Raw genomic sequence first — 19,104 nt, 5'->3', positions numbered from 1 at the left:
ACTTATCAGAGTATGTTATTCCCTTCTTGAACCAGATCAGATGACAGTGAAGCTCAAATACTGCTCTCCTCCCTCCCTTCTTTCCCTCTACTATAATATGTTTTTGTGCTTCTTCGTTTGGTGTAATTTACCCTTTTCTGCTACCTCCTTACCTCTTCTCTCATAGCCCTCCCTTTACATCTCTAACTTACGCTTTTTATCCTTATATCAATTATTTTATACAGGTATTCACATTCTATGTGTATCCCTTTCAATCTTCACAATAGTTGTACCATTCTCAAGACTGACATATATATGTCTATATATAAAACATACATAAGATGATATAATCCTATAAAAAGATGCAAATAATTTGCCCTTATTGATTAATAATGTTTGTGGGGTTTTTTTCCCCGTTTACCTTTTTATGTCTCTCTTGAGTTTTGTATTTGGAGATCAAATTTTCCACTGAGTTCTGGCCTTTTCGTCAGGAAGGTCTGGAATTCCCTTATTTCGTTGAACATCCATTTTTGCTGGGTAGTTGATCCTTGGTTGCAGTCCCAGCTCCTCTGCCCCTTGGAATATCATATTCCAATTTCTCTTGTCTTTTAATTTGGAAGCTGAGAGATCCTGCGTGATCCTGACTGTAGTTCCACGATATTTGAATTGCTTCTTTTTGGCTGCTTGAAGTATTTTCTCCTTGACTTTGTAGTTCTGAAATTTGGCTATGATATTTCTTGGTGTTTTCAAATTGGGATCTCTTTCAGGGGGGCGATCGGTGAATTCTTTCAATGACTATTTTGCCCTCTGGTTCTAGGACCTCTGGGCAGTTGTCTTTGATAATTTCTTTGAAGATACTGTCAAGGCTTTTTTCATCGTGGATTTCTGGTAGACCAATAACTCTTAAATTGTCTCTCCTGGATTTATTTTCCAGGTCAGTTGTTTTCCCAGTCAGATATTTCATATTTTTTCTATTTTTTCATTCTTTACATTTTGTTTCACTACTTCTTGGTGCCTCATAGATTCATTAGCTTCCACTTGCTCAACTCTAACTTTTAATGAGTTGGTGTTTTCATTTTGCTTTTGAGTCTCCTTTTCCAATTGGTTGCTTTTGCCTCTCAGGGTGTCATTTTCTCTCTCTAGATTCTGAATCTCTGTAGCCATTTCGCCAATCTTATTTTCCATATTTCATTTTAGCTCCCTAATTTGGTTTTTAAAATCCTCCTTTAGCTCTTCCAGCAGTGCTTTTTGGGGTGGAGACCAGTTCACATTACCTTTTGAGGTATCAGATGTATGTATAGTGTCATTGCTGTCCTCTTCCATATTGGTATTTTGATCCTGCCTGTCTCCATAAAAAGAATCGACGATCCTCGGATTTTTTGTGTTCTTCTTCATGTTGGTTTGCCTTTTCCTGGCTTTACAACAAATTTCTGCCTCTGGAGCTCAGGGCTCTCTGTCCCAGCTTTCTTATTCTGGGGATTGTGAGTCTAGAATTATAGCTTTCAGTTTCCTGAGGTGTGGGGGAGGGGTTTGACTCCCTGATGTCTCTTTCCCTAGGGGTGCTCTCCAGCACTGTTGCTCTTCAGCAATGGTCTCAGCTGTTCGTTGTTTGAGCTGATGTCTGGCACTTCCCCTGGGGGAGCAAGATTTCGTCTGGGCTCCTGGTGTTGACCCCTGCCGGCTCTGCCCCTCTGGGGCTAATGAACTTCTACTCTTTGACCACTGAAGCCCCACTTCTTTCTCCTCTGTTCCAGTGTTCTTTTTTTTTTTTCTCCTGAGGAATTCTCTGGGTGGGGAGGGGAGGGATTAGAGCCGTTTACCTGGACATTATGTCTCCCGGAAGTTCAAGAAGCCATGTTTCATGACTTTGGGTTGCAAGCCTCAGGAGTTGGTATTTCACAGCTGGCGGCCTTGCGCTGCGTCGCTTCCACAGACTGCCATTCTGTGTTGGGAGGCCTGGGGATCTCCACCAGTTTCAGGTGCCCAGCTTTCTCCCAGTCCGTCTCCCACGTGGGTTTCCCGGCTGGTTGCTTCTGCTTTGGTCTGGATCACCTCTGCACTCTGAGCACTCTCCAAGCCTACAGATTCGTGCCTTCGGCCTTTCAGACTCTCCTGGCTTGGAAATTTGCCCTACTCAGACTGCTCGTGGCTTCTAACTCTCTCAAATCTGCTCAAATTCACTTCTTCATGGGAATCTGACTGACCTTCAAGTGATTTCCTTTTCAATCCTAAGTGTTTTATTTCATGCATTTACAAACATTATTCTGAGGAGTCCAGCTTCACCATACTGCCAAAGGAGTCCACAACACAAAAAGAAAGGTTTGGTACCCTTGGCCTACATGTGAGCCCAGAATTATTCCACTGAGTTCACCAAAAGAAGCAGCTTTCCACAGCTGCATTCTTGCTTGCTTATAGGGCAAAGGCAGAATATCTTGCTCTTCCCCATAACTACCTGTTGCTCTTGCTACTTCTCCATTCATTAGGAAAAAGAGAACACATAGCCTAGATACAGTTTTTTGATGGCCAAGGGGTAACTTCTGCACCCCTTGCCCCTGAGATCAAACCTGAATGAAAGTCTTCTCCTGCTCCAAACAAGAGGAGTCCTTCTCCAACAGCCCCTGACTACCCACCTGCCAAGGCTGAAAGAGAAGCATCAGCTGTGAAATCTCTCTTTCTCTTATGCTCCCAGGCTTCTGGCTAAGGTTCCTGTAGCACCCAGCAGGCAGGCAGGGAAGGGGAGAAGGGAGGGCCCCCAATGATGAGAGCAAGAGAGAACATGTTTTCAAGCTTTGATTCAAGATTCATCCTGGGGTCACGGGGTGCAAAAGCTTCCTCTTGGCATCAAAACTTGTTCTGGGTACCGAGCATGTCTTAGAAGCTACAGAGGAGACTGCCAACTTTGTGTGCTCCTAGATCAAAAGACAGCAGCAGGGATGGAGGTGGAGCCTCTTCCCCACTTAGAGGAGAGGCAGGTGCTAACAATGGCACTGTCCCTATAGGCAGAGGGAAGAGGCAGAATCATGGCCCTCTCCCAGGGCTGTTGGGAGAGTTTATGATTCTTCAGCATGCATTGCCCCCAAATACAGGCTGAACTACTAAAATGAGATGCCTTTCAAAAGGGGGGTGGAGGGGACATACATATATCTATGTGTGTACGTATGGATGGCCCCATCCAAGGTTCTTCTAAGTTCTACTGGTTAATAGAAAATACTATGTAAAAAGAAACGTTTTCATTCTTTGTGCACCAGGCACATAATAGTTGCCTTAATAAATATGCGTTGAGGAACCAGGATGAAAAATACCACCAGAGAGAGGGAACTGATGAACTCTAAATGAAGACCGAAGCATACTTTTTTTTCCACCTTATTTTTCTTGGGAAGAAAGGGGTTGTGTGTTTTCTTTTGCAACATGGCTAATACGGAAATATATTTTGCATTATTTGACATGTGTAATCAATATATTACTTGCCTTCTCAAAGAATGGAGGAGAGGCAGGAGACAAAGAATTTGGAACTCAAAAAAAATTTTAAATGTTAGAAAAACTTAATGTAAGTGAGAAATAATTAATGAAATAAGTATTTTTTTTTAAAAGAAAAGGAAATTGATTGGTATGAAAGTATATATCATGGCTTCTTAACTTATAAAGGCACAGAAGCCTTTCCAAATACTTACATACTGGAATAAGAAATATTAGTATTTCTGTTTTCCATCATGTCAAATAAATTAGAGGTATTTGTAGTAACTTGAATTGCAGAGCTTTACATAACAAAATTTTATGTGACTTCAAAAAAATAAATATTCGCTGAATGACTGAAACAATACCAAATGAGGCAGTCGGTTCTGAAGTAACAGTGTTATAAATGGAAGAAGCTAATAACAGCGTACAGCTAGACTGGAATTGTACCAAAGTGCTATTCCTCCCCTCCCAACTCCCACCATCCAATTGCCCCAGGTAGACTGATCAGGACCCAGCACCAGAAGTCCACGCAGGTGACTTACCAGTGTGGCCCTAATAAGAATATCCAAACAAGCCTTCGGTGAACCCTATCAACAAATAGGTCAAGTACAGGTGCTTCCATGGTTTCCAGGAGAATGATCCAGATTCAGACGGCCTGATGAAGCCATCCGGCCTGTGATTACTGTGGCCCCTCAATGACTCCTGGCTTTGGAACTCAACCATCCAAAGGTGAATGAATGGATGTCCAGAGATAACCAATCTGGAATATACAGTGGCTACACAGCAACTTCTCAGCAGAGGGCCATATGAGAGAGATCCCTAGATCTGAGAGAACCCACCTTACAATGCTGTTAGGGCAGTAGTCTTCCAAAACCATATAAGTGGTATTCCTGTTTTACTCAGACTATTCACATACACACATCTTTTCAAGTAGTCCTGAGGATTTCAAAGTAAGTCTATTCATTACTTGCTCTACCAGAAAACTAAAAAACAACTAACAAACTGAGATATGTGAATATACTGACTTTTTATATAAAGTGTTTAATATTTCTCTGTAATATTTCACAACACAAATGGGACATAAGAGCTAAGCTAGAGAGAAGCATAGGACTGCCAGGTAATGTGGTGGAAACTATGCCAGGCCTGGAGTCAGGAAGACTCATCTTCCTGAGTTCAAATCTGGCTTCAGACACTTAGTAGCTGTGACCCTGGGAAAATCACTTAACCCTGTTTGCCTCAGTTTGTCATATGTAAAATAAGCCAGAGAAGAAAATGGCAAACCACTCCAAGGATCTCTGCCAAGAAAACTCCAAATGGGGTCATGGGGAGTCAGACACAACTGAAAATGACACAACAGCAAAAGAGCAGTACTGTAACAGGAACTCCACTTAAGAGAATGGATTAACATTGTTCGAAAATGGAATTGGTCAAAAATATTTTATGTAGGGAATGCCTAGACAGTTGAGAATATTTATATAAAATTAGGAAAATATTTGGAATTTTCAAAACATTTTTTAATTAAAATAAAAATCGCTAAATCATATACTTAGAACTAGAAGGGAATCTTAAGAGGTCATCCCCTCCAGAAGTGTCAAACACAGCCCAAGGGCTACATAAAGCCCACCATACTCCTGAGGGCTACTCAAACCATACTAATACATAACTGAGAAATATTTAACAACATAAATAATAATGCAATAAGACATAATGTTAATATATGGTTTCCTAAGTCATTATGTATCCACAAGCATCTTTATGTACAGTTTAATGGCCCTGTTTTTAAGTCATTCGGTCACATCTGACTCTGTGACACCACCGTATGGTCCATGAGGTTTTCTTGGCAAACATGCTTGAGTGTTGTGCCATTCCCTTTTCCAGTGGATTAAAGCAAACAGAGGTAAAGTGACTAACTCAGGGTCACACAGCTTTAAATTAAGTGTCTGAGGCTGGATTTGAATTTGGGTCTTTCTGACTGGGCCAGGGCCCATAACTCTATCCACTGAGCCACCCAGTCCAATCCTCCTCATTTAACAGATGAGAAACCTCAAGCCTGGAGAGGTTAAGTAACTTGCCAAGGTCAAACAGCTGAGGCCAGGCCTTCTGACTCTAGATTCAGCACTCTTTCCACTTTAAACGCTTCATTCAATTTTTAACTATCACTGGACTCTCTTAATCTCTTTTAAAGCATGAGAATGGACTATCCTAAGCTTTTCTGAAATCCAGATTTGGTCAAAAGCTATGGGCTATCCTCAAGACCAATGAAGTAACTATGCCAGTTTCTTAACTGCTCACAGAGAGGAAGGCTCTGCATCTCATGTTCCTGAAATCAAACAGAATTAAAAGTAAACGTCTTCTCTCAGCTCATTATTGGGGAAATTTCTCCTCTCCTTACCTACCTGTCAATGTATGATTTATTCCAAATAAGAGCAGAAGTAATAAGTTAAAGAAATTTAGGTCAGGGTTTTCCAAAAATGATAACCCACTCCCCCTCGATCCCTATCACCAACAATGTGTATTTGGTCAAAAAAATAACTAGTGGTTTCAACTACACTGAGCTTTGCTTCCATTTTCTCATCTTGCTCTTGACAGCGCTAAGCTGAGGGAAATAAAAGAGCTCCCTGTGAATACTGGTATGCACAAAAACATAATAGTAACTATAATGTCACACACAGTCAGAGGGGGTCATCACATCAATGGTTTTTCCTTTGTTAACAAGTGAGGGCTTAATTGTAAGGATGGGGAAAACTTAGAAGTGACTGCAATGAAGTGAAAACGTTTGATGTCAATAGTTATTTTTAAAATGAACGATACCAAAACAATCGAATATCAAGTACATAGAGTTAATTTAGGGTCTACTTGGTTTGCATTGCACCCACCACTTCATTTTCTTTAAATCTTGGATCTAAAGAAAGATTCTAGATCCTGAGCTAGTGTTTCACTTCATGACTGCTTTAAGGGTATTTTTATCCTGCATGTGTCCCACATCCCATACTACATTTTCCAAGCAAGGAATTAAGGCTCTCCACACACACACACACACACACACGCACACGCACACGCACACCCTGGTTAAATCTCTATTTCAAGTACATAGTTTCAGAATACTAAGTCTTCCCCTAAAAAAGGTCTAAGTTATAATAGGAGAAATGCTATAGCTAATCATATATGGCTAATTTATCAGTACTTCTAATTCAAGGCTAAACATACATAGATCTAAACTATTTATTCTTCTAGGCTATAACAACCTATCATGGAATCATAGAGGGGGGAAAAGATAAACTGGGAGAATTTCAAAATACTTTATAAAAAATTATCATTATATGTGGATTGTATTTTAATCCAAGCATTTTCTTAAGCTTTTTTGGGAGGGGTGGAGGGAAGAAGAGTATATAAAAAAGACCTGAGTTCATCTGTTAATTCCTGGTATGCCAACCATTTTCAACAGTAGGAGGTCAGCACATTTTCACAGCTTAATATTAGAAGTTACATGACTTACCCATAATCACATAGGTTGGTGGACACCAGAGTGCACGCAGAGCTGAACTCTACAGCTTTTATCTATTCCATGACACCTTTCACTTTTGACCATGATGCTAAAGAATAGGCTATGATATCTTTATTTGCCATTTTTCCATCTGTACGAGAAGATACTATTTGCTACCCTGGACAATTTAGTTGTGTTATTCATGCCAACCAACCAGTATACAACTCGCCATTCATTCAACTAATTTTGTTTTTCCTCTCTACTGAAATTAGATTAATTTATCACTGTTTACCATGCTTTCAAATAATCCCTTTCTTATCTTAAAATAAATTATTTATGAGAAATCTTCAGCTCAAACGCTGATGCATTTGAGTTGTGTTATTATAAGAGAGATTAAGGTATGAAACAGTTCGTGAAAGACTATAAAATTATATTCAGCAGCAAAGCACTTCATGAGCTCTACCTGAAAGTACTACTCCCAAAATAATTCTAACAAATAATGACCAACCACAATTCCAAAAGACCCATAATGAAAACTATGCTACCCATCTCCTGATAGAGATGTTATGGACCCAAGATATCACAAATTTTGGTCCAGCCAATGCAGCCAACTTGTACTGCCATTCTGATACAAGGGTTCAGGTTGGTAAGGAAAGAAAAAGATTTTTATTAATTGTTAAAATTTTAAAAATTGAAAATTAAATTTTAAAGTATTATGTCATTAAGACCAACCCACTCGGGTGATTTAAAAACAAAAATCATGTTAGTACAAAGGGAATCTTCTTTTAGAAATAACGGCTCTATGGTTAAAACAAATATAAAAAAAAATTACTTTGGTCCTACTAGTTTGCCTATACCTAGGAATTACAGTATCCTCTCCTCTTTAATACTGACAGATATAATTACTATTACAAAAAAATGCACACACAAAGAGGTGATATAACGGAAAAAGAATGAGGATGATAATCAGTTGGACAGGAACACTTGCTTCACCATACAGAATAATCAGAATGTCTCTCCGTAGGACTCCAAGGAAGGACATGAAATTCAAAATGGGTCACTACTGGGTTGAATTTGGTTATGTTTCCAAATGGTAGAAGTTAATTAGATTGACTAGCAAGAACAAAAGGGTCCCAAACAGTCAATCTGTTAACAACTATCTTGAATTATGGCCATAATTATGGAAGACTAAATGTAATAACATGGACATACTCCAAAATGTTATAAATATCCTAATAAAACTTAAATAGGTTATTTTTGGAACACAGTAAATTAAAGTTATTTTTAAAATAAGCAGGTTTAAATATAGATACATACATATTGTATATGTCTTATTTTAGGTCCAGGTTAATTTTCCCTTTTTCCCATCTAAAGCTCTGCACTTAACTCTCCCCTGAGACCATTTCAACTACTACTTTACATTGCTAAATTTTGCCAACAATCTGCTCCTCATTCTAGCAGATGTTTCTGCTTTCAAGCCACAGGGAACCTTACCGAACCCATTCCCTCATGATAAAAATAAAAGAAGTGGACTAGTAACACTGGGGAACACCTTCCTCATTCCCATAATTCCCTATTCATATGACTTTAATCTTCCCTTATAGAAATCCTTCTACTTTTCCATCTTTTAAAATAAATGCAATTTGTTGCCAAAGAGATGACATCAGCATTTGGTTTATTTATTTATTAAGATGCTACTGATAACTCAGTTCTCTGGAAGCCATCTGCAAAAATTTAAGAAAACTGGCCCCTAAAGCTTCCTACAGAGGTAATGTCACATGAGGGCAATATGAGAAAGTGATTTCTTTTATGTGAAAGTAGATTTGAACAATATCTCTTTTTTTCTTCTTTATGCAAACATCTCTCTCTCACACACACACTCACACTCTCTCTCTCTTTCACACACACACACACACACACACACCCTCTACTTCTTCTTTCCTTCAATTTAGCTATCTACTTTTTCAACTCTTGGGTTTCCCCCCCACCTTTACTTACTTCAGTAACATCCATGACTTTGATAGCTGCCAGCTGACCGGTCTTGACATGTCGGCCCTAAAGAATAAAGAAAATAAGACCAATCACAATCAATGTACCTTCCATACCATCATTAAGGAGAACTAGAGTAGATAAGAAGTTTCCAGTATAGTGACCTCCTCTAGGATTTTCTTCACATTGATGAAATACAATGACTCTCCAACAAGATAATATAGTTTGTAATACCAATAAAATATTATTTAAGATAAATTACCTTTAAGCAACAAGACAATTAGTTGTACTGACATGTTCTGCTCAAACATCAATTCCCTGGCTCTATTTTCCTAGTCATCCATCCATCAAGTCCTAAGCTATTTAGATTAAATTAAAGACTGATCCCTTCTCAAGCTACTTTTCCCCCCTTTTATAGACATCCTGAAGGGTAAAAGAAATGACCGAATAAACAAATATAATTTTAAAGAAACAAGGTTCTAGTTTTCAACAACAGAATGTGAAATAGAGTTGTTGGGGATATCATGACCCTGAGCATGGCATCATTATAGTCCTACTTTTACCAAATGAGAATGTTTCTAAAGCACTTTGCAAACATTAAATACCATCAGCTCACATGTATATAAAGCATTTTCCCTATAACCCCCTTCTGAGGAAGGTAGTATAAGCTTTAGTAGCCCCATTTAATGGATTAAGAAACTAAAGTTCAGATAAATCAGTGGTAACTTGCCCATGGTCACATGGTACTATAGCCAGTATTCAAAACTAAGTCTCTCCTCATTCCAATGCCATTCTCTTTCTACCACAATACACTGCTTCTGAAACACTAGAGAGAGGTAAGCTATCTCTATTATTCATTTACAATCACTAAATACTGAGCGTGTTACCATGAAGAAGTCAATTTTTTTAAAGGCATGTATATTAAAGATGTCTAGAGTTCTGTGCTACGTATTGTTCAGGTTATTGGCATACAGGGAATAAACTTGCCTGGAATAATTTTTTTAAAGATATATACCTTCCTTAACCCTTTTTCTTCTCCTGTCCTTCAAAGAAAGAAAAAAAATGTATATGTGGACATGTAAGCTACATGCATTTTTTTATTTATTTTTTTAATTCTTTTTTTTCTGTATATATTTTATTTAATGTTTTAGTTTTCAACACTGATTTCCACCAAGATTTTGAGTTACAAATTTTCTCCCCAATTCTACCCTCCCCGCCCCCACTCCAAGATGGCTTATATTCTGATTGCCTCGTTCCCCAGTCAGCCCTCCCCTCTTTTACCCCATTCCCCCTCATCCCCTTTCCCCTTCCTTTCTTGTAAGGTAGGATAGATTTCTATGCCCCATTCCCTATATATCTTGTTTCCCAGCTGCATGCAAAAAAAATTTTTTTAATTTTTTTAAGCATCTGCTTTTAAAACTTTGAGTTCCAAATTCCCTCCCCTCTTCCCTTCCCACCCACCCTCCCTAGGAAGGCAAGCAATTCAACATAGATCACACATATATCATTATGCAAAACACTTCCATAATGCTCATGTTGTGAAAGGCTAATTATATTTCCTTCCACCCTATCCTGTCTCTCTTTATTCAATTTTCTCCCTTGACCCTGTCCCTTCTCAAATGTGTTTGCTTTTGATTACCTCCTCCCCCTATCTGCCCTCCCTTCTATTATCCCCCCCCTTTTTTAATCCCCTTCCCCTTACTTTCCTGTAGAGTTGGATACCCAGTTGAGTGTGTATGTTATTCCCGCCTCACGCTGAATCCGATGAGAGTAAGATTCGCTCATTCCCCCTCACCTGCCCCCTCTTGCCTTCCTATAGAACTGCTTTTTCTTGCCACTTTTATGTGAGATAATTTACCCCATTCTATCTCTCCCTTTATCTCTCTCTCAATATATGCTTCACTCACCCCTTAAATTTATTTCATTTTTTTAGATATCATCCCTTCATATTCAACTCATCCTGTGCCCTCCATCTATAGTCCCTTCAACTCACCTAATACTGAGAAAGGTCTCCTGAATTCCACACATCATCTTTCCATGTAGGAATGTAAACATAGCAGTTCAACTTTAGTAAGTCCCTTATGAATTCTCTTTCTTATTTACCTTTTCATGCTTCTCTTCATTCTTGTATTTGAAAGTCAAATTTTCTATTCACTTTTGGTCTTTTCATTGAGAAAGCTTGAAAGTCCTCTATTTTACTGAAAATCCATATTTTGCCTTGGAGCATTATACTCAGTTTTGCTGGTAGGTTAGTCTTGGTTTTAATCCTAGCTCCAGTGACCTCTGAAATATCATTTTCCAAGCCCTTCAATCCCTTAATGTAGAAGCTGCTAGATCTTGTATTATTCTGATTGTGTTTCCGCAATATTCAAATTGTTTCTTTCTGGATGCTTGCAATATTTTCTCCTTGACTTGGAAACTCTGGAATTGGGTGACAATATTCCTAGGAGTTTTCTTTTTGGGATCTTTTTCAAGAGGTGATTGGTGAATTCTTTCAATTTCTATTTTTACCCTTTGGTTCTAGAATATCAGGGCAGTTTTCCTTGATAATTTCTTGAAATATGATGTCTAGGCTCTTTTTTTGATCATGGCTTTCAGGTGGTCCTGGATCTACTCTCTTCCAATGAGATATTTCACATTGTCTTCCTCTTTTTCATTCCTTTGGTTCCGTTTCATAATATCTTGGTTTCTCATAAAGTCGCTAGCTTCCACTTGCTCCAATCTGATTTTTAAGGTAGTATTTTCTTCAGTGGTCTTCTGCACCTCCTTTTCCATTTGGCTAATTCTGCCTTTCAAGGCATTCTCCTCATTGGCTTTTTGGAGCTCTTTTGCCATTTGGGTTAGTCTATTTTTTAAGGTGTTATTTTCTTCAGTACTTTTTTGGGGTCTCTTTTAGCAAGTAGTTGACTTGTTTTTCATAGTGTTCTTGCATCACTCTCACTTCTCTTCCCAATTTTTCCTCTACTTCTCTTACTTGCTTTTCCAAATGCTTTTTGAGCTCTTCCATGGCCTGAGACCAATTAATTCATCTTTCCTGGAGGCTTTTGATGTAGGCTCTTTGACTTTGTTGACTTCTTCTGGCTGTATGATTTGATCTTCTTTGTCACCAAAAAAGGAATCTAAAGTTTGAGTTTGAGTCTGAGTTCATTTTCACTGCCTGTTCATGTTCCCAGCCAACTACTTGACCCTTGAGCTTTTTGTCAGGATAACACTGCTTGTAGAGTAGAGAGTACTTTGTCCCAAGCCTTAGGGTCCAAGCACTGCTGTTTTCAGAGCTACTTCTACTCCACCATCACCCCAGGCTCTGTCACAGCAGTGGTACTCCTCCCCCAAGAACCACCAACTAGGAACATAATTCAGATCCAAGCAGGGCACAGCAAGAGAATCTGCCTTTGTGCCCACAAAGCGTTCCTTGCACTCCCTCTCTGATGCGCCGCTAGATTCCTCCCACCATGTGAGCCAGGGACTTGGGAAGCATCTGATGCTGGAGTTCTGGAAGCAGCCTCAGGAGCTTCCTGCTGCTTCCACTGCCACCGCTGCACCACCTCCTCCATACCCAGAGCTGGTGGCCCAACCGCTTTGAACTCGATCCCACAGTTTCCCCCTAACCTGCTCTTTGCTGTTTGTGGGTTGAGAAGTCTGGTAACTGCCTCAGCTCACTGTTTCATGGCCTCAAGGCCTGTTCTGGCTGCCTGACTCTGGTCTGGTCTGTCCCAGCATGGCTCAGGCTGGGCTGCCCTCTGCTCTCAGCACCGTGAGATAGACCCTTCCCAGCAACCATCCAGGCTCTCTTGGGCTGGAGATCAGTTTCCCTCTGATATTTTGGGGATTCCGCAGCTCTAGAATTTGTTTGGAGCCATTTTTTACAGGTGTTTGGAGGGATTTGTGGGAGGAGCTTAAGCAAGTCCTTGTTTTCCTGCCACCATCTTGGCTCCACCCTGTGGCTTGTACATGCACTTTTTTAAAGGGGAGTTAATACAGACCCACTTGTGTATCAAGTTGGCCAACAGTGACATCTTTCACAAAACCACTGGCCCAAAGCACAATACACAGTACACTTTTACACATCTACAGACAGATTGTTTTACAGGATGCTGCAAGGTTCTGGAGCAGCAGAATATGGTGGAAAGAGCTGGATTGGGAATTACGAGGTCTGGGTTTGATTCCCTGCTCTAATTGATTCCCAGCTGTTTAATTCTCAGTTTCTTCAAGTGTAAAATGAGGGGTTGGACTGAATGACCTCTAAAGTCCCTTCTCAGCTCTAAAATCATGCTCTTCTGTTCGTCCTCTGGGAGGAATATGAACATTAAAACTTGGGACATAAGGAAGTAAAAGACAAAAGAAGTGTGCAAGGAGGAAAAGGAATAGGAAACTGAGGAAGACAGATAGAAAATCTATTTCCGATCAAGGCTTTAAAAACGAAACATTCATTGTTTTCCTTAGAAATTATCAGATAATCAAAGAATTCCAAGAGGGAATTACTGGAAAGTCACTCATGTTTCCTCATTTGCAAAAGGGGATAACAATGACTTTAAACTCTGTTTTACTGGGCCGTCGTGAGAACCGATAATGTATCTAAAGTCATATATGAATCTTAAAGTTTGATATGCAAGTCAGATATAACTGTTAGAGCTGGAGGAAACCTTCACAAGTTAGCCCCACAACTCTATCCCTGTTTCCACATCATTTCAAACAGCAGCTTGATGTCACTCTTTTCTCGGCCAAATGATCATTTTCTGATTAAATTATCACAGTCTTTGTTCCTGAATCAGCTCTTCCCTGTCATCAGCCAATCCTCCCCCAGGAAATGCTGCTGAGTAATCTGGTCATTTTCCTAAGGTGTAAAATCTTCCCAGACACCTCAAGAATTTCCTCTGGGAAATTACTAATTCTGCAGCATTTGGAGAGAAGAATATTTGCCCCTATTCTTTCCTCATGCCTCTACAACATGGCATCATGAAGATAACAATTTTGAACTTCTGATTAACTTCCTGGACTTTTTTAAGAACTGACCCATAAGGCTGTAGGAAAAGAGAGATGCTAACAAGCAGCTAGGTGGCGCAATGGACAGAGCGCTGGTCCTGGAGTCAGGAAGAACAGAGTTCAAATGTGACCTCAGACTTACTAGCTGTGTGACCCTGGGCAAGTCCCTTAACCCTGTCTGCCTCAGTTCCTTCACCTGTAAAATGATAAGGAGAAGGACATTGCAAACCAGTCCAGTATCCTTGCCTAGAAAACCTCAAATGGGGTCACAGAGTCAAACATGACTGAAAAACGAGTGAATCACAACAGACGATTGGGAGAGCTATGAATTTGTCTTATTCTGGAAAATATTTGGGAATTAGAAAAGAAAAGTCACCATCACTTTGACCCAGTGATACTACTAAGCACACATCCAAGGTAAAAGCTGGAGCAGAAAGATCTCAGAGGTACAACAATTCTAACAGTATTTTCTGTAGTAGCAAGAAACTGGAAACAAAGCAAAGGCACCATCCATGGACAATGGCTAGAACAAACAGTGGGAGGTATATGTAAAAGAATATTGTTACACTGCAAGAAAGTATCAGTGAAGGGATTCAAAGAACCATGGAAAGACTCCTATGAAAGGAGAGCAGAGGGAAGAAAAATATTACGAGAACAATAGATGCACCATCTGAGTATCAACAAAAATGCCACTGAAAAGTGACTGAACCTAAACTAATTATACAGATCAAGAGGTAATTAAACACACTTCCCTACTCTGCCATAGAAAACCATGGAAAGCACTCTGGTTCCAGACATTCTGGGTGATGAGATTCTGCTTAATCTTTTCCTAACTCCTTGAAATCAGCCCTCTCCAAAACTAAGACGCACGTCAGACTATGCTTGGCTTTGCTTTCCTCCACCACACTTCCACCCAAGAGCCCCATTATATGTACTTAGGCAACCAATTCCCACTGATTGTTCTTAAAACAGAGGACAGCCAAGTGTTGGACTTGGGATGAGAAAGACCTAAGTTCAAATCTTTCCTCAGATACTTACAAGCTGTGTGAGACCCTTTGACAAGTCATTTAACCTGTCTCAGCCTCAGTCTCCTCACCTGTGAAATGGTGATACTAATAATACTTATCCCACAGGGTTGTTGCATGAATCAAATGAAATAACATATATAAAGCACTTTGTGAACCTTAAAGCACTATAGAAATGCTTGCTGGGATCATCATCATTAAGCTTATATTATGGCTTACAGCTACAGTCAGTTTGCACATCCAGGCCATATGGAATACCCCATTTTGTATGTTTTGTACCAAAGCAATTTTGGCCCATGCCACTGCTTCCACAATTGTACTATACTCCACATATATTCTGGACCATTTGAAACTGAACTTTCAGCGTTCTAACGTCTCTTCTTGCTTCCCTACGTATACTTTCCCAACTTCTCTTCATGATGCAGCTACTGTCTATCAGCCAGTCCTCTGCCGCAATGAGGAAAGCTGATATAACAAAAGAGATACTGATATCAGTTAAGAACCTGTGATTTCTCCAAAGCAGATTCTGGCCCCAATGGCAGAGAGATAACCCAGCCACAAAATCTGTATACATAACTATGATCACAAAAATTCAATGACTAGTGGTCTAATTTCTGGTCATGATCCTCTCTGAATTTTGTAGGCTGATCCTAAGATGCCTAGCACAGTCACTGGGCCTGTCCTGGAAACCTTCTTTCTAACTAGGTAGTACCTGACAAAACTTACAATTCCAGGAGCATAAACTTTGATAACTCTGGGTTGTCTCCACAACAAGACACTGGAAGGAATTCAGTATAGGGACAACATAAAAGACATCAAAATATTTAGTGTGCTTAAGTTTTCAAAGGCGGGGGAGCTGGGTGTTAGAATACATGGAGTGGTGGGCCTGGAGTCAGGAAGACTCCTCTTCCAGAGTTCAATTCTGGCCTCAGACAGTTGCTAGCTGGGTGACCCTGGGCAAGTCACTTAATCCTGTTTGCTTCAGTTCCCTCATCTGTAAAATGAGCTGAAGAAGGAAATGACAAGTCAATTCCAGTATCTTTGCCAAGAAAACCCCAAATGGGGTCACGGAGAGTCAGACACGCCTGAAAATGACTTAACACACAAAAATTTTCAAAGTAGACAAAAAGTGGTTAAGAAACAGTGAACTGGAAAGAAAAACTGGCTTCTCTGCTTCTCTGACATCTAAGTCCTTAATCAGTGTTTGCTGGTGGCATAAAAGGGAAGCCCTCTGATATTCAGTCAAACAGCTTTATAATTTTTGACACAGACATAACTGGAAAAAAGTTCCCCGTACTAAGGCATTTGTCACTATGGCTCAATGATACTGTCGCAGACACCTGTTGGTTATATTACTTGGGCAGGTCCATTTTCCTCTTTCTGCCTCCATTTCTTCTTCTGTAAAATGATAACAGCCCCCACCTCAGAGGATTGTTATGAGGATCAAGCAGGGTGATATCTGTAAGAAAGTGCTATTTAAATGCTAGCTATTATTACTAACTATGACCTCGAGCAGACTAGTTTCCCTTTCTGGGTCTCAGCTTTCTTCCTTTGTAAAATAAGAAGCTGAATGGACTGGATGGTTTGTAAGGTCTAACATCATTGACACTATTACTATCTTCTGAAGGGAAGAGAGTAACTCTAGGGAAGGAGGCTACATAAGAAATTAGTCTCATGCCTCTCCCTAAGACACACAGGCATGCATGCATGTAAATGAGTAAGTTTTCTGAAAAGAAATATGAACTAAGAATTCATGAGAGTACTTTCTGTTCTTCCCAGAGATGAGAGAAGATAATACATGAAGCATAGGAGAAAGGGGAGAGAGGACATGTACCTACACTGTACTATGGTAGAGAAAGAAGTCTAGAGAAGAACAAGGAGGATGATCAAGGAGTCAACATGGCTGGCCTGGGTTCATCCTAAAAATCGAGGTTCTCATCTGTTCAGAGGAAGGGGCCGTGGGGGGAGAGGAATCTTCCAGAGTAAGGTATTATTTAATCCAAATTCCATTATTTGGGTTTCCTTTAAATGTATCCTTTTAAAAAGCCTGCATCAAGATTAGTTGCAATCTGTGTTTAATTCTTACTTTCAGGAGAGGGTCAATCACCAGCAGCAAAGTCTTAGGCTCTCTGTCCAGTCATACAAGACTGAGATATTATCTGTGCAAGATTGAACGCCCCCAGAGACACAAGGGGCAAACTGGGTAAGGTAGCAAGTGGCTACAGGCTGAGGTTGACTGAAATGGGTCAGTTGCCATTAAGGTAAGCAGAAGAATCCCTGAAGCAGAAATTCTTGAGAAATAAAGAGTTCATTAACAAAGTTATCGAAAAAGAATGATCAAGATGCAGTGGTTTGTTTTTAACAAAGGTAATGCAAAACCTCTGAGGTTAAGAATCACAACTACAAGAAGTGGTTGCTTTCATTATCCAGAAAGATAAATGCACCAGCCTTTTGGGTAACTGACTTAATATTTTGTAGGATAAAAGTGAGTGAATGGTTTGACAATGGCACCTTGTCCCCCCTCCCTCCAGTGTCTGGTTTGGGGGTGGTGGGAGGAGTGGCAACATTTTAGGAGAGGGAGCATCTGTCTACCCATGGTCTAACCCAATGCCTGCAGACATTTGCCAATCTTTTGATCTGTGAAAATAGTTAGGTATCTTCAGCTGTAAGGCTCATACCTAGTACTCCATCTGCTACTCCAGTGCCCTGCCCATGGAATTCAAGAATGACTTTTTTTTCTCTGTCCCTTCCCTTCCCCAAGAATAAAAAATAAACAACAACAACAAAATCCCAAAAGTTTAAGGATCACTTGTGGACCACCTTAGCCTAAAATGTATACAAACACTTTATCTCAAAGCAAGTGTTTTCCTGGGTGGTTGCTTCTGGTACTATGCAGCTATTCTGGTTTGTTTGTTGTTGGGTTTGGGGTTTTTTGGTTTGTTTTTGGATTTTCTTTGGCGGGGGGGGGTCAAGTTTTTTTTAACTGATTCATGTCTTTGGCTATAGGCCATTTGGGTTCCAGAGTTAGTTTTAAATGACTTGGTGGCCTATAGTTAGATGGACGGTAGGATGGATGGACGGTAGGATGGGTGGATGGACACAGAAACAGTGGGAAGGAACTCAACGTGGGGGAGCCAGACTGGCTTCATCCTGAACTACAGTCTTTTTGCTTTTGGATCAGTTCAGTACAAGGAAAAAGAAAAAATGTTTGCATTTCAAGCTAAAGAAACGTATTTGGCAGGAAGACGAATGGAAATTGGAAAAAATTTGCAATCTTCTTGATAAGCCTTTGGTCCTAATTAAAATCACTGCCTCTAACTCAAAGAATATATAATAAAGTATCAAATGAAAGATATTTTTGAATGAAGTTCTGTTATACATTCAAAATAAGTCCTTAAATTTCTGATATTCAAGCTTTTTTTGTTTTCTTTTTTGAAAAGGGCCTTGGTCAGTATTTCTTTCATCCATGGCTTTTTGAAGGTGATACCCACTTTGTAAGGAGAGGGCTGCATGTTATAGTGCAGGGGTGGGGAACCTGTGTCTTCGAGGCCACATGTGGCCTTCTAGGTCCTTGGGTGTTGCCTTTTTGATGGAGTCCGTTTTACAGGACAAATCCTTTTGTTCTGTGAAGTTTGGATTTAGTCAAAGGGCTGCACTTGAGGACCTAGAGGGCCACATGTGACCTTGAAGCCACAGGTTCCCCACCCCTGGATAGTAGAGAACGCCCTAGATTAGAAAAGCCTCAAAACCTGGGTTCACATCTTTGATGTCCTCCCATTGCTCTGGTTGGCTGCCTCACCTTTCAAACCAGGTACATCTCTTCAGTCCTTTTTTTGGGGGGATAGAGAGCTATCATCTTCCTCCCAAAGACAACTGACAACTAAGTTTAAGGCGGTATCTCATCACTAGAGGTTATTTTTTGCATTTTAATAACAGACACGCTAAGTTCTATAGGGCAGAACTTCAGATACTCTTTAGCCAACAGCCTAGCTTCTCTCAAACCAAATCATGTAGTTTTTAGCCCACTCTGACCATTGTCAATGCTTGTCTGTGCAGGAATCACAGTTGTAACAACTCCAGAGGCCTGCAAACCAGCTCCTGTAGTATTAAAAGTTTGAGTAACAAACAGTGATAAACAAACCATTTACTTCATTTAAAGTTCCCTATAAATCTCTTAGTAATTTATAG

The 19,104-nt window shown here is 40.0% G+C and overlaps 1 protein-coding gene across 13 annotated transcripts in view; it reads right to left on the bottom strand.

Moving 5' to 3' along the window:
• The window catches only part of MAP4K4 (mitogen-activated protein kinase kinase kinase kinase 4), a 287,410-nt gene that overhangs the window by 143,578 nt on the left and 124,728 nt on the right, over window positions 1–19,104 (bottom strand). For all 13 annotated transcript variants that reach the window (XM_036753590.1, XM_036753591.1, XM_036753595.1 and 10 more), the window contains exon 3: window positions 8,918–8,974. In XM_036753590.1, coding sequence (XP_036609485.1) covers window positions 8,918–8,974 — 57 coding nt within the window. The remainder of the gene's footprint in view (window positions 1–8,917; window positions 8,975–19,104) is intronic.

The sequence above is a fragment of the Trichosurus vulpecula genome, chromosome 4, assembly GCF_011100635.1.
Source record: "Trichosurus vulpecula isolate mTriVul1 chromosome 4, mTriVul1.pri, whole genome shotgun sequence".
NCBI lineage: Eukaryota > Metazoa > Chordata > Mammalia > Diprotodontia > Phalangeridae > Trichosurus > Trichosurus vulpecula.
The sequence above is the reverse complement of the archived record's forward strand: the minus strand, read 5'-3'. Positions and strand labels throughout refer to the sequence as shown.